Source organism: Aplysia californica, unplaced genomic scaffold (assembly GCF_000002075.1).
Source record: "Aplysia californica isolate F4 #8 unplaced genomic scaffold, AplCal3.0 scaffold00462, whole genome shotgun sequence".
NCBI lineage: Eukaryota > Metazoa > Mollusca > Gastropoda > Aplysiida > Aplysiidae > Aplysia > Aplysia californica.
In genome coordinates this window covers 163,542-178,629 of record NW_004797732.1, presented here as the reverse complement: position 1 = coordinate 178,629, position 15,088 = coordinate 163,542, and the positions used below count along the sequence as shown (strand labels likewise).

Genomic DNA, 15,088 nt, shown 5'->3' with positions numbered 1-15,088 from the left:
CTGTCTCCCCCCCTCTCTCTCTCCCTCACTTTCTCTCTCTCTCTTTCCCTCTCTTTCTCTCTCTCTCTCTCTCTCTCTCTGTCTATCTATCTATCTCCCTCCTCCCTCTCTCTGTCAATGATGGTCTATCTATCTGTCTCTCTCTTGCACAAACAACTAAAACTTATTCATGTTCAAAATCAAACACGATTTCTTTTTTGATTGAAGTTTCTCTGGGTTGAAGGGGTGAGATGAGAATTATCATGAAGGTCCTGCTCCTATCTGTACAGTAGGCTATTTATTAATTGTCTTATCTGTTCTTAACCTAATGCGGCTGCTATCATTGATAGTGAAACTCTGAAAACTGCAATACTTTTCATTATCAGTGGATGAAAACTGTTGATGTACTTTGCTTTATCTTATATTATTACTTTCTAAGGTACAGTTTTAATATAACGTTTATGCTTGTATGTAAGTGTATTGTGACTGTCTAGACAAAATGTAAATGAGTAAGATTGAATTGATATAACCTGAAGCAAGGAATAAGCTTGCTTTAAAAAGCCTGTATGCGAGATAAGAGGTTCTAGAATGATAAAGTACATACAGCACTGAATGTGTAACCAAATGTATGAAACTGAATTATCCTAACTTGTTGTTTGTTTTTAGGTAGAATTTATAGCACAGCGTAATTGAAACTATGATTTTTCCAAACTTGGCCTATCTCTGCCTCTTTTGCCTTTTATTTTTAGGTACCGAACAACGTAAGTGACGCTAATTTTTATCCTAACTTTTTTTTTCTGTCTTTTTCCCGCCCCCCAGCACATTTGTCTGCCCCACTGAGATCATCGCCTTCAGCGACAGAGTGGAGGAGTTCCGCGCCATCGGCTGTGAGGTTGCTGCATGCTCCACAGACAGTGTCTACTCACATCTCGCATGGTACGTGGATCAAGGGAGGGGGCCTGGATTGATTTTCCAAACCTTTCTTGTTGAATTAGTTTTTGTAAATTATAAATGAACACTTTATTTTTTAAAAACCAACAGAAAAAAAAAAGATTTGATCATTTAGTAATGAATTTAAAAAATCTTTTGTCCTTTACTCTCCTCCATCTTTTCTATGTAGGCTTCTCTCTGTCTAGGGATGCTTCTAATTTTGGCACTTATAGGACTTTTTTTTGGAAGCAAATACTGTAAGAATCTTACCGAGAAACTAACACTCAACATATTTATGATCTTTGGCACTACTCATATGACCTCATTGTGATGCAAGCGCCGTGAGATTTTTACTTTCTTAAATTGATAAAGTAAAACTGAAGTTCTATTTCTTACCTTGCTTTGACTTGTCAGGGTGAACACTCCCCGTAAACAGGGCGGCCTGGGCCCCATGAAGATCCCTCTGCTGGCAGACAAAACCTCCGAGATCAGCAAGAAGTACGGCTGCCTCAAGGAGGACGAGGGTGTCGCTTTCAGGTGAGTTGTCCGCCACCAGTTTAACTGTCTGAAGCCCAAAACTGTGAATTTTTTGTTAAAGATTAATATTTCTTATTCTGAGAGATCTATCTGTCTATCTTTCTTACTTTTCCCCAGCATGAAATGGCCTTTACTGGGTCCATGTGCTTCTCTGCTCAAATATTCAGGGTAGAATGAGATTGCCTGGAAAATGCTCCAACTCCAAGTTATGTTATTGAAACCGTAATTTACATTTACAATGAAATAACCAATGCCATCCTGATCAGGTGATTGGAGGGCGCCAAGGTTAGGTCTTACTCCTGTTTCCCTCCTCCGTTGTTTCTCAGTGAATGTCATGTCTGAGTGTTGTACTTTGTCGAAGTGGGTGGTTGGCGGGTGCTCTGGTGTGGTTTGCTTCTTCTTTCCGATCAAACATCTATCGTCCTTATCTCCCCTTTTTCTTTTTTATGTTTGTTACTCTCTTGTAACTCCTAATCGTCTGGCGCTCATATGACCTTATGCAGTTGCCAGTGCCGTAAAACAATTACTAGAAGAAAAAAAAACTTTATCGAGGACTTATAGATCATAACTGTTTCAGTGTGCTTTTTTTTAAAACTCAGTGAAATCAGCGTGCCTCCAAAATGCTTTAAATCTTGTTGATGGGGCCGTAAATTACATTCCATGTACAGGGAAATGAGCAGTATTGTCCTATGCTTTCCTCAGAGGTCTGTTCATCATCGACGACAAGGGAAACCTGCGTCAAATCACCATCAACGATCTTCCCGTGGGCCGCTCCGTGGATGAGACCCTGAGACTTGTCCAAGCCTTCCAGTTCACAGACAAGCACGGAGAAGGTGAGGCCTTCTTTTCCTTCTTGCCTTGTTTCTCTTCTGGTTTTCCTACTTTGTCTCAGTCATTGCGACAACGGGAGGTCTCTCTAACTTCTTTCCTTTCCTTCTGTTGTCTGTCTATCTGTCTTACTTTTTTTCTCTTCACTAAACGACTATTATTGGTTCGATGTGCTTCTTTTTACTCAAAGTCACTTTACCACTGGCAGGTCCCTTTTCTTTTTTTTTCTTTCCTTCCGTTGTTTCTCTTTGTCTTATCTTGTCTTCACACTAAAAAATATGACCTTATTGAATTGTGTTGCTAGTGCTTTAAATTTCATACTTTTTTTAAACTTACAATTTTCTACTCATCTCCCCAGTTTGCCCGGCGGGATGGAGACCAGGCAAGGAGACGATGAAGCCCGACCCCAAGGGCAGCCAGGACTACTTCAGCAAGGCCAACTGATGACTGCCCACGTCCCCACCCCCCCCCTCCTTAGTTTGAAACATTTCCTCATCCACTTGTTGCACATACTTCCCCATCCATTTCATTGTCTCTACTTAGCATACTGTGGTAACGGCCAGCACAACTCGGAAACAAGGACAGGAGTTATTTGATCAAATCGGCAATAAGTTTTTGTTTGCAGATGATTTTTTTTTCAGCTCTTTTAAATTTTTGTTTTAAAATTTTTTGGGGGGGTTTCTTTCTTTAGTTTTTATTCTTTATCGGAGCTTTGTTCATGTTGACAAATTGACTGAGAGAATTTTTCTGGTTAATGTTATTGTTATAATGAGATGAGTGCCAGTATAACATGGTGATTTTTGGACAGTATTGCATTGCAGTCTGTTTTGTTTGGGTTTTTTTGGTTGAAAAGCGTTTGTGACATTTTTATTGTTAATTTTGATTAGTTTTTTTTTTTGCTCTTGTGATCTGGTCTCTTGTCAGCTGCTTATAGATTATGAGCAGTGGTATGTAGTTGTTTGTTTTTTGTTTTGTTTTTTCAATCATTTTTTTCTAATGCTATTTATGCAGTTAGTTTTTTCTAATTATTTATATAGTATTGTATAATAATTCCCGTAGGTTGCGTTAGTGATGAGGGATTTCTGGTTCATTTTAATACTCATAGAGACGACAGAGCTTGTGGAGTACGACTGTCACCGCGTGCAAGACTCGAATATTTCTTCCACTCAACAGTTATGAGATTTGAGCAATATTTCTACTACTATAGCAGCAAAGTAAAAAGTATGGTTCCAATACTTCTGTGTACAGCACCAAGAGTCACTAAGGTCATCTGCTTATTTCTCATGTACTTTTTCCTCCGTTCCATGTCTTAGTTTTGTTTTTTGCTAAGCGTGGTATGAAATAGTTTTGTTTTTTGCTAAGCGTGGTATGAAATACACCAGCCAGAGGTAGGCCTACTTGGTAAAAAGGGTGTAATTTTTTTTTCACCCAGTAGTATCAGTATCAAGGCATGCCATTTGAGACTTACAAATGAAATTGGAAATCAAAAGAGAAGTATGGACCCAGTTGAAAAATAAATCAAATTTGTTGGTATGTCTATTTTTGCATTGTGCCTTTTTTTCTTTTGTGTGCTGTCCCTGGTGTTGTGGGTGATTGTTCTACATTGGGCTACCTTAGAATTACAAAGTTCTGTCTTTCATTTTTGTCAGTTCGAGTAACCAAAACCATGAGGTCAGAAACCAAATGTTCTAATCAGACTGTGTTGAAAATACCCAAGTAAGACTAAAAATATTGACACTATTATATAAAAAATGTCATTAAAGGGCACTTCAGGAGATGAAATGTTAAATCCATTGCTTCTATGTGGACTTAAAACTATTGATTTTAATTTTCAAGACGGACGCTTGTTTTTAATTGTGAGGCAGCGTGGTAAAATCAGGCGCTCGTCAAAACAGGGAAAGCAAAGAAACTAGCATCTTTCTGGACAATTTTTTTTTTTTAGTTTCTTTTTTGGCTCAACACTCTAATGGCCTATAAAAACAAATTTCAATATGGAAAAACGAAGAACACAGGCACAAAATATGTACATTTCCTGTTTCCAAGGACACTCAAACTTTGGAAATCACAAAACTTTGGCAGCCATTTTCTTGCTAATAATTCTTACCTCTCACACCAGGCTACCCCACCTCTTTCAGTCGCAAATATCTTGACTTCTATTCAAGATAGATGGGTATTTCTTTCGCCAAATGCAAGATAAATGAACGAGCTTTAAGATATTGAAAACTCTTTGCTAAAAAATTGACGAGCGCCTAATTCATCCGTGTCACAACACAACTATCATTCATTCACCCAGGGGACTACATTCATATTAGTCACTGGGTCGACTTGTGGGCTGGACTGAAAATACTCAGGCCCATACCCATCTTTAGATGTGTCCAGGGCCTAGTTGTTAGTCTCTTAGACTCGCAATTGTAGGTCATGGATTTGAATCCCATCAGGGGCCCAATGTTGTCTTTGAAGGCACTTGATACAAATTTTCCTCACTTCACTCAGATGGGAATGGGTACCCAGCTATAGACTGATAGATTGTGGCAGTCTGTTAGTGTTAGTATTTGAGTGTTTACTTAATAAAATCAGATGTTTACACACTGTAGATCTATGCTGAGAATGAGAATCTTTTTGAAGGTTTTAAAATGTGCTGGGGTAATATTTAATTAGTGTAGCATAAAGCACAAAGAGCTTCGTGTCGAGTGGGGATGTGCACTATACACTACAAATGCTATTTATTATTATTTGTATACTCGGATATATTTGAGTAAAGAAGTGCTTAAGAACAGATTTTGAAAATTCAAGTAAAGCAGAGGGCTACTCTGGCTGAGAGGTCAGTGAACCCGGGCTTACAAAAATGAAGAGCATAGATCTATATAAAATTGTTGGTTAAACAGTGTTTAGGTCGGTGATTTGGAGGGGGGTGTCCTTGAGACATGTGATAGTAAAATTAGTTTAAATGCTGGGGGCTGTACAATGATGACTAGCAATGGCATGGTTAGTCTCAACCAAACTGAATCCCTTTGGACTGAGCCAACATGGTTCGATCTCATCTGTTTGGGCCAACAAGGACTGGATGGGATACAGCAGGTACCATACTTGATAAAATAGAAACTTCCCATGTGGGAGTTGTTTTTTAAAGTAAAAGTTTTACAGCACTTGCAACATTAGGTAGTAAAATAGCGTCATGTAAGTACCGCAGACTTGAGGTTTTTACGAGTTACAAGAGAGTAACAAACACAAAAAAAGAGGAGAAAAGATATGGATGAAAGATGTTTGTTGAAAGGAAAAAAGGACCAGAGCACCCACTAACCACCCACACATGGGAATCAAAGTCATCATCTTTTGACAATTAGAAAGAGGTTAATCTTCCACACAAGACAGGCCAAACAGTCAACAAGTACTTATCCAGGAACATGAAAAACTTGACCAAGCAACAAAACGCACCCAACATCAAAGTTTCAGGTCAATAAATTCTATGACAAACAAAATAAAAACATCAACACGAAAGTTATAGTAAAAAATAGTTTTAATCATCTAAAATGGGACTTGTTATTTATGATCAATGATCAGTAAGCTATAACCTAATTGACAATAAATGGGTGATATGTGTAGTTTATGACAGAAAAAAATTACTTGAAATCTTTAGTACCTAGTGAGAGCTGCTAAAGTTGCCAACAAAACAAAAGGCCTAGAAAAATAGGGGAAATTTCTTTGACGAACCAAATAAAAAGCCACACCTAGCTATTGTACACAATTTACACCATGTAATAAAATGCCATTTCAGCAAAAGTTCTACCCACAATAGCTGGGTATATCGGGAGGATCATCAGAGCTGAAGTGAAAGGACCACAGACAGACTCGTAGCTTTCCTCCTTAGGATCCTTCGCACCATTCTTTCTAATTATTAAGTCAAGTTTCATTTGTGTGGAATCAGTCTTCAACTGGTTCATAAACCTTTCAACACTTTCCCAGTTCAACAGGACATCTGTCAACCCCGCAGAATGTTGAGAATTTCTCTGGATGTTCAGGTCATGTAGGTAAAGAGTAAGAGGAAACAGCTCAAATTTACTCAAAAAGTGATGACTGAGCTATGCCTCCGTAGTAGAAGTAACAAACGAGTCACATTTAGAACAGTTCCCAGAACTCAACATTGCTGCCCAGCATTAAGTGACCAGGGAAGTGTTGGGTTTTTAAAAATCAATTGCCCCAGTCGTATATGACGATTTTAAAACAGAACTTCATCATCATCATAAAAAGTAAGTAAAACCTGAAATGACTATTATGCATTTTATGATAGAAAACAGCAATTCATCTCTACTTTTTAAAACAGATTGAGATTGGCATGAAACATTTTCTAAAGCCTCATGAGCACAAGTCTCATAAATTAAACAAATTGGAAAGGAAATCAACGAACTATTTTGACGGGCCGCAGGGCAGAATACCCCCCTCCCATTTCCCACAGCTAGGCCAAAATGTTGGTTGAGCAAACCAGAATCCTCTATGATGATCTTAATGAGCACGGTACAGCCAATTCAGACTTCAAATATACTATAGCAGTATTAGCAGTACCGGCAACTGGAGGCTTTGAATTCAGTAAAATCAGTCACAGATTCTGAGCACAACCAGTGTCTTTGTGTGAGCGAGACTTCTATTTCTCCTCCGTCTGCCCATCACTCATCATACAGAGACCTATCAAAGAACTGGATAACATTCCCAACACACAGAACATTTCCCTGTACTGTTACTGTTAATTTTCTATAAATACAGGCACCAGCTGTCAGTTTCTCTGTTAAATGGTCTATTATCTTCAGAGGTCACCAACCTCTACCAGACTAAACTAAAAAAAAAAAAAACACCAGAAAAAAAAACTACCTTGGCATGTGATCCGAACAGTAAACATTTATCAGCTGGAAGTTCAAAAACTTGTTCATGTTGGATACTGAACATCTACGCTCTCTATTCACTGTTTGGAAATTGACCTCTTTGTATTCTTAAACCATCAGTGACTCATCAGATCCCTGGAATGTGGTTCTGTAAAAATGAAAGATAAGATAACTATATACAGGGTGCTTCTTACTTTTTTTGCTCTTTAGAAAGACTATGTGATGGCGATCTCTGAAGAAACTAAAAGAATAAATACGACCCATGAGGTAGTCAAAATGATGCTTGACCAATGGAAAGGATGGGAAAAAAAAAGACGAATGTTTGTGAAAAATGTCATAAGAGTTTCCATGTCAATGGCAGTCCCCAACAAGGGGAGTATAGCGTTAAGAGTGGGAACGCGGCGTTCGTTAAGGCTACTGGTGAAGGCAAACTCTTCGCATCTCGTAGAGCGTCGAGAAACCCAGAACACTGTTGTAAAGTTTGGTACAAAATAACCGGGTGTTTAGTCCCCAAATCTTCTACACATAACAAGGCATGGAGTGGACAATTCTGTAAGTGTGTGAGATTGACAACTTCATTCTCACTGGTCAAAGCTGGAGTAAGCCAGCCTCTGACCGACTGAACACATGGTCTGGTACGTCAGTAGAAGAATTTTTAGCAAACCGGTAACAAAATTTTGCATAACTTGTCTCTTGGACGGAGAACATATGAAAATATTTGTGTGTGTGTGTGTGTGCAGTCAACAACTTTGATTTACATGAACTTTCATGTCCAGGTCATGAAACATAAATGACATTTTGGCAGAAATATGAATAGATCTGTTTCAAGAATATGGGTACATCTTTCTCTGAGATAAAACTAAGATAGAACTTGCATAAACATGACCTTAACAATGACAATAACATTGAACGTTGACGGCACTTAAAAATTGCTAAAATTCATGACTGCCTATTGCAGCCCTTGTAGAAAAAAGGATTTTAAAATGTGCTTCTTTTAAAATGTAACAGGCTTGTACTTTGTGCACAACGGAAGACGATGTGTGTTCATAACATTCGTGATAACAAGCTGGGTTTCGAAATCTTTATGCCCATGTTTGGGACACCATTGCACATAACATGATCATCATCAATATACAAGTATAAATGTCGAAACGAGACGCAATTCAGGAATTGGTCCCAGACTTTTGGCGCTTGGATATAAAAAATATTTATACCTTTGGCCAGAAGTCGAATGCACAACCCACCACCAACAGGTTACAATATATCACAGTCGGGAACAGTTTCTGTAAAGTAAAGTAGGACTTGCGACCATCAGGGGGGGCTGGAAACCCCGGAGGTCCACGGCAAAAGGAACATTTGTGGGACGACGACCGGCATTCCCACACAGAGTAAGCCAGCTATGATAAAAGTAAAGTACAGCCGCCCCAGTTCTACACTGCTTGACCTGGTGTAAAACATCAGGGACATCATAGTGGATGTCGAACTAGCTGTGCCTTACGGGAACAGGCAGCAGCTCGCTGTGATCCTCATTATGCAAGACCAAATGAGGTGGGGGGGTTATACTTTACTTTTACCAGAGTCAAAAACTGGTACTCGGGGAAAATGCCCGGTTCACCCCCCAATACTAAAACAACTGCCCAGGAAAACCTGCTGGGAGTCTCCCCAGCTAGGACGTTCAAGATATACACATGACAGATTCTGAGAAAAATGTAAGTGACAAAAAAATGAAAAGTTGACAGCAGTAAGTATAAGAGTTAAGTAAAGATTTAAGTTTTATCTACATAAACAAGATAAAAAGTGTAAATACCAGGGTAAAATTAAATCAAACTAGCCGTATATGAAAATGGGCTCTTTGGAGCAAAAGTTTCCACAAACTAGAGATGAACTCCAGAATTCATTTCAGAAATGACTCAAATTACAGAGAGACAGAAGGCTTTTCAGATTATAAAATCAGATTTTTGTAAACAAACTGGAATTCTGAAGGCTTTTCCGCCACCTCATTCTTAATAAATGTCTCTGAACTGGAAGATGAAAATTGAAATAACGATTATGGCCATTGTGCGAGTCAGTAAACTGCCACGTGAGACATGCCATTTTACAATAAAACTGAAACAAAGAAACATTTTCATGTCGTATTCTACAAACGAAAGAACAAGAGAAGAGGGGGAGAATAAAATAACTAAAGAGAGGGTGCCCTGTTCTCCAAGAAATAGTCCTTCTTCTTCAAACACACAACGGCACTCCAACTCTCTCCTCTCACACAAACGTGATCTAGAATCGCCGGTACACCGAGCGTCATTGGCTTATAGTAGCAGCTGCCTTTGTGGAGGGGTCCTCAACATAGTTGTCCTTTGTCAGTGGGTAGTCGCAACACACAGCCACTGGGGGAGGAGGGGGGGGGGGGGGGGGGCTTTGGTTATGGCACAGCTAGGAGAAAATCCTACCACATCACCTGAAACATAACACCAACAAAAACCATTAGCGTGATTGCACGTTTAGATTTAGCAAGAGTTTTACAGCACTTGCACCACAATAACGTAGAGGTGTTATAAGAGATCAACATACATAAAAAAGGAGGGACAATAAGGACAATAGATGTCTTATAGGAAAGAAGGAGCAAACCATACCAGAGCACCTGCCAACCATCAACAATTGCAAGTTTGCCTGAGTAAAGAATAGTACAACAACACAGTAACAGTGAAGGGCAAGGTAGAGATGGAAAAAAACAACAGAAGGCAAAAAAGGGTGTAGGAAAGAGAAAAACGTATAAAAGAAAAGATGTCAATACCATCATGGAATTGATATTTCGCTCCATCTCAAACAAAGTTTGACGAGACACGAGATCGTATTCAAACTATACGGAGAGTGGGTGAAAGAGGTCCCTGAGCACTAAACTGTAAATAAAGTCACTCATTAAAAAAATTGTCATTCATTTTTTATGATAAAGACATGTAAGTAAGTCTTTGTAAACTGAAGTTGTTAACAGTAAACACTCTGAACTATGTATTTTGACAAGCATTCCTTCCAACACAAGTTATCGAAAGAAGCAATTCACATTTAGAATAAGAGTCCCACAGTTCCCTGAGCTCAACATTGCTGCCCAGCATTATGTGACCAGGAAAGTGCATGGTCTTTTTAACTGCTCCAGTCATCAATTTTGATAGTGACACGCTAAAGAGGGGGTCTCGTTGCCTTGAGGTTAAGGTGTTCGCCTCTCATTCAAACGTCCCGGGTTCGAATCCAGGTAGCGACCGAAAAATGTTCTCTAAAATTGTCTCCTTTCACCTATTTCACTGCTCTCTAGCAATGTTCTGTCGTCTGCTTTCTTCCCCCACCCCCTCACCTCATTTGCCCACTCCTCTAGGCTCCAATCTCTTTCTGCAGCCTTTCTACAGCTATTCCTTGGCTCCTTCTTACTGTTGTCTTTCAGTCACACCCCTGATCTTCTGGTAGGAAAGATCTACACCTAGCCTTCTCGGACAAGGGAGAAAAAAATCTCGGAGGCCCCATGTGCAAGTTGCGTACGTTAAAGATGGCTTGGTGGTCTAAAATTGATAAGAGTATGCTTCAGCCGCCACCCAGGCAAAATTCAAAATTTCCTACCAACTGAAAATGTTTAGTGTGTCCCGCGAGCGCATATGACCTTATGCAGTTGCGAGCGCCGTAAAACACTTGCCCCCCCTCCCCCCTAAAAAAAAACCCCCAGCTAAAACTTCTTCAGCAGCACTCACTTTTTAGTGGATAAACTGCTGCCAGTGTAGCTGGTGCCGTTGTAAGAGTTGTTGGTGAAGCACTGCGTGAACAGAGGGTGGAGGAGCAGGTCTTTGGCCGAGGGCCGGTCCGCCGACGCCTGCTCCAGGCATCGAAGCATCAGGTCTCTCAGAGGGGGTGCTGTGTTCTCTGGGATGGGCGGGGAGTCCACTGACGATGCGATCTGAAAATTTGTTTTAGTTAAGCGTTTTTCAGCACTTGCAACACACAATTAGGTCATATAAGTGCCGCTGCGAGCGCCGTAAAACCCTATACTACATACAATATAAGTGCCGAAGATTAGAGGTGTTACAAGAGAGTAACAAACAAAAGAGAAAGAGAACTGATAAAGACAAAAGCTGTTTGATAGGAAAGAAGGAGCAAACCACACCAAAGCACCCTCCAACCACCCACCGATCTGAGAATGTAAAATCTAAACACTAGAAAACATTATAATATTACTATGGTGGTACTATATTTTTCCCCTGTGTAACCTGAATTTTTTAAAGAAGCATCCAAACAGAACACATTGTTCAAATTCCTTACATAACACAAGCCTCAAACAAAGAGGTCAGCCTATAATACTTCTGTCATCCATTCAAATGTAAACAGCTGTAAATCAATCCTTTTTATGGTTGCACTTAAGTAAGTTAACTCGTTGATCTGATGTCAAAAAGACAAAAAAAAACCTCTAAATACTAGTTTTAGTTTTAGTAAGAGTTTTACAGCACTTGCAACACAATAAGGTTATATAAGTGCCGAAGAGGATAGGTGTTACAAGAGAGTAACAAACACAAAAAAGGTGGGGAGATAAAGACAATAGATGTTTAATAGGAAAGAAGAAGCAAACCAAAACAGAGCATCTGCCAACCACCCACAAACCAAATACTACATAAAGACTCAAACAATAGTGTGCATACAACTTTACTCAAGCTTCTAAAAACAAAACCAAGTGAAGTATTTTTTGAATACCTTGAAAATCAGTGCAAGGTGGTTTGATATGTCCGTGGCATTCCATGGTGGTTTGGTCGTGGACATCTCAATCATGACACAACCCACACTCCAGATGTCACAGGCTCGGCCGTAACTCTCCCCACGAAGTACCTGATGACCAGAGAGTCCATTCGACATTTACACATGGTGAACACAGTCAAAATAGTCTTTTTTTAAAGTAAGAGTTTTATAGCACTTGCAACAATTAGGTCGTATTGGTGCCAAAGATGAAGGGTATTACGAACAAGAGAGTAACAAACACAAAAAAGAAGCAAGGATAAGGACGATAGACATTAGATAGGAAAGAAGGGGTAAACCACACCTGAGCACCGCCAACCACCCACTGAAATAGTCTAAGACAGTCACCCATTATCCTCGAGAAAAGTGGTTGCTTTAGGCAGTGAACATATTATACAGTGTTATTATAATGTAAAAAATAAGCAAGGGAGGAAAAGGGAAGAGGCCGTTTGTACAGGCGATTGTCTTAAAAAGGTCACTGTTAGAGCAGGCACAACCGTACCTCTAAAGGCTACATTGACACTGAATCTGACCAATTAACTGGTACATTCTGTTCTTGTCTTTTCCAATAATTCCACAGTCACAAAACTTTGTTCTACTGACAATCTGACTCTTTCTATACTAGGTGGAAAAAAAAGCAACTCATATTTGTTTTAGTGGAGGTTTTACGGCGCTTGCAACTGCATAATGTCATTTGAGCGTCAAAAACTCATCTTAGAAAACTGTTTCTAGTGCACATCAGTGCATAGAGCGCATGTAATTTCATAGATCTACTAAGAATAATCTCCTATAACTCATTCACTGTTGTTCATGAAAACAAAATCAGAACTCCCCTAAATCCTACCAATCAGAAAGGGGTTCAATGTCCCATTCCCCTTTTTAAACATGTCAAGCTGCAGCTGCTAAACTGATGTCCACTGAGCATCTACGGTCGACACGAACACAAACTGTGACAAACCGCGCCATCTTTCAACTTGCCTCTGGTGCCATAAAGGCAATGGTCCCGAGCAACTGTCCCTGAAACTCGCCGGCTCCCGTGGCTTGAGACGCGAGACGAGCCGAGGCGCCGAAATCTCCGATACGAAGGGCCTGCCCCGTGCTGTCCACCAAGAGGTTTGCTCCTGAAGCCACAGAGACCACCATTATCCTCTAAATAAAAACTTGTCAAACTATAGTTTGGTCAAAAATTTGTGGCTCAATTTATCCTCAAATATCATTTTAACGGGTGAATCAATGTCACCCATACTTTGCACAGCAGTGTGTATCAACTTAATCATATTTTTCTACAACAATTGAGGCTATAACTAAACAAAAAAAACTTTTCTTAATTAATTTATATAAAATACTACAAATCTCCTTCACACGGAAAATGGAATTGTTCACAGCACTTCCCGCTTCTCACACACATTTTGCGTATGCATATAGTCTACGTCACTGTTCACCAATGATACTTTTTAGTGGTAAAACTAGTTACATGGAACTAATTTTATAGTAAACACTTTTTTGCACTAAATGTCCTCAAAACAAGCGTTCAATAAACATAATCTCGCAATTAGAAAAAAAAAATGACGAACTTGCTTTTAAAAAAGATATTGTCCCAGCTGTAAACCTCATAAAATTTGTAGAAACCACTCATTGGGACTTTTTATTAGTTATAAAGAAATTTTCTACAATAAAGCTAACAGGTGTTTACAAGAATATTGATCTGTTGAAACAAATTGAAACATGCTGCTGGGCAGTTTATGTTAGATAGTTGAGGAGATATTTGACAGTAAGTTGTGCCATGAATTTTTTACCGCACTATAAACTCCTCAATGTTTTGTATTCATGCCCAGAACATACCCCAACAAACATATCAAGTTCAGATGGTTTTGTCAGCAGTTCAGAAAAAAAAGAAAATACTTTGTTAAGCCTTCTTTGAAGGAAATTTGTTTCACAGACACAAACAAATCATAATTTATATATATATATATATACAGTCGAGCCTGTGTAAGACGGAATCGCAAGGGAGCCAGAAAAAAATTCCGTCTGAGACATTTTCCGTCTTAGACAGGGGAATTTAGGGGGGGGGGGGTTCATAGGCCCAGCCAGGGGATCAAGGATCGCTTGTCCGATCGGCAAGCGGTGGTAAAAACTTCACACCTCTCAACTGCTATCCTGTCTGATAATATGACATGTGTCAGTCTTAGTCTTACTCAAGGAGATTGAAAGTAGTTCTCTTAAGCGCCTTGGTCTTACTTATCCAATTACCACCAGTGCTTGCCTTTCATAGGACCACTGTTTGACTTATCAGAACGTTTGAACATCTCCTTTGCTTCCACCCGTAGCCACACCCACCAATGCCACCCTTCACTGCCATGTAACAACGATACGAGGAACTCTTTACTCGGCTGGCATTGGTCAATCTAATTTCACATCTCTGGCTTCTGGCTACCCAAGAAAGTTTCCCTAATGGCTCGCTACTCAAGCACTCTCATGGGTAGTCATGAGATTTCACACCCACACTACACTGATCATCTCCATCGCTCAGGGCTCACATGATGGGGTAACATCTACCCCCAAATTGCACCCCTACTCCCCTTCCTCGCCCAGCGGCAACGCCATAGCGTTAAGTTTAGAGCCGTCGGAACCAAACTTGAGAGTTTTGTTTCAAATCAAGGCTGAGTGGGCAAAGCATTTTCCGTCTTAGACAGGTGAAACCCTCAGAAGGAAGCGGATTTTTCTTCCCGTTTCCGCGTTGGACAGGTTTCCATTTTATACAGGTAATTAAAGAGGAATATATCAAGGGGGGAGCGGGGAGATTCCGTTAACACAGGTTTCCGTTAAGGCAGGTTCGACTATATATTATATATATATATATTATATATATATATATATATATTCAATTTATGCAAATACACCATTGTTGTTAACTACAACATTGTGCCCCATTTTTTACAATGGCTAAAATGCATAGTATAGAGGAATTATTTTTCTTATCGTTCCTTACAAGGCTGACAAACACAGCAGAGTCTACACGTTAAGCTTTGGGTCAACTAAAAAAAAACAAGACTAATACTTTTAGAAAAAGTATCAGCACACTGGTTATAATAGCCATTTCAGCAAAAAGGTATACCTGTTGTCTGGTAATAAATTAAATTAAGTAAGTTCAGTATTTTCACTTGTGGAAGACAGGTTCT

General features: G+C 39.5%; 2 protein-coding genes across 3 annotated transcripts in view; one reads left to right on the top strand and one right to left on the bottom strand.

The window, feature by feature from the left end:
• Positions 1–798: 798 nt before the first annotated feature.
• Positions 799–3,813, top strand: LOC101861906 (peroxiredoxin-2; the record flags this gene model as incomplete). The annotated part of the gene is given in 4 exon segments (XM_013086388.2): positions 799–915; positions 1,324–1,446; positions 2,149–2,279; positions 2,633–3,813. Coding segments are annotated over 4 exon segments (457 nt in total), but the record flags the coding sequence as incomplete, so codon positions are not given.
• Positions 3,814–5,773: 1,960 nt separating this feature from the next.
• LOC101860434 (mitogen-activated protein kinase kinase kinase 1) overlaps positions 5,774–15,088 on the bottom strand; it is a 31,799-nt gene continuing 22,484 nt past the window's right edge. The window contains exons 20-23 of one of the 2 annotated variants that reach the window (XM_005105287.3): positions 12,888–13,030; positions 11,871–12,002; positions 10,880–11,082; positions 5,774–9,600 (exon numbers count right to left, since the gene is read on the bottom strand). In XM_005105287.3, coding sequence (XP_005105344.1) covers positions 9,597–9,600; positions 10,880–11,082; positions 11,871–12,002; positions 12,888–13,030 — 482 coding nt within the window. In that variant the 3' untranslated portion in view covers positions 5,774–9,596. The remainder of the gene's footprint in view (positions 9,601–10,879; positions 11,083–11,870; positions 12,003–12,887; positions 13,031–15,088) is intronic. The other variant, XM_035971563.1, reaches the window with a different exon arrangement.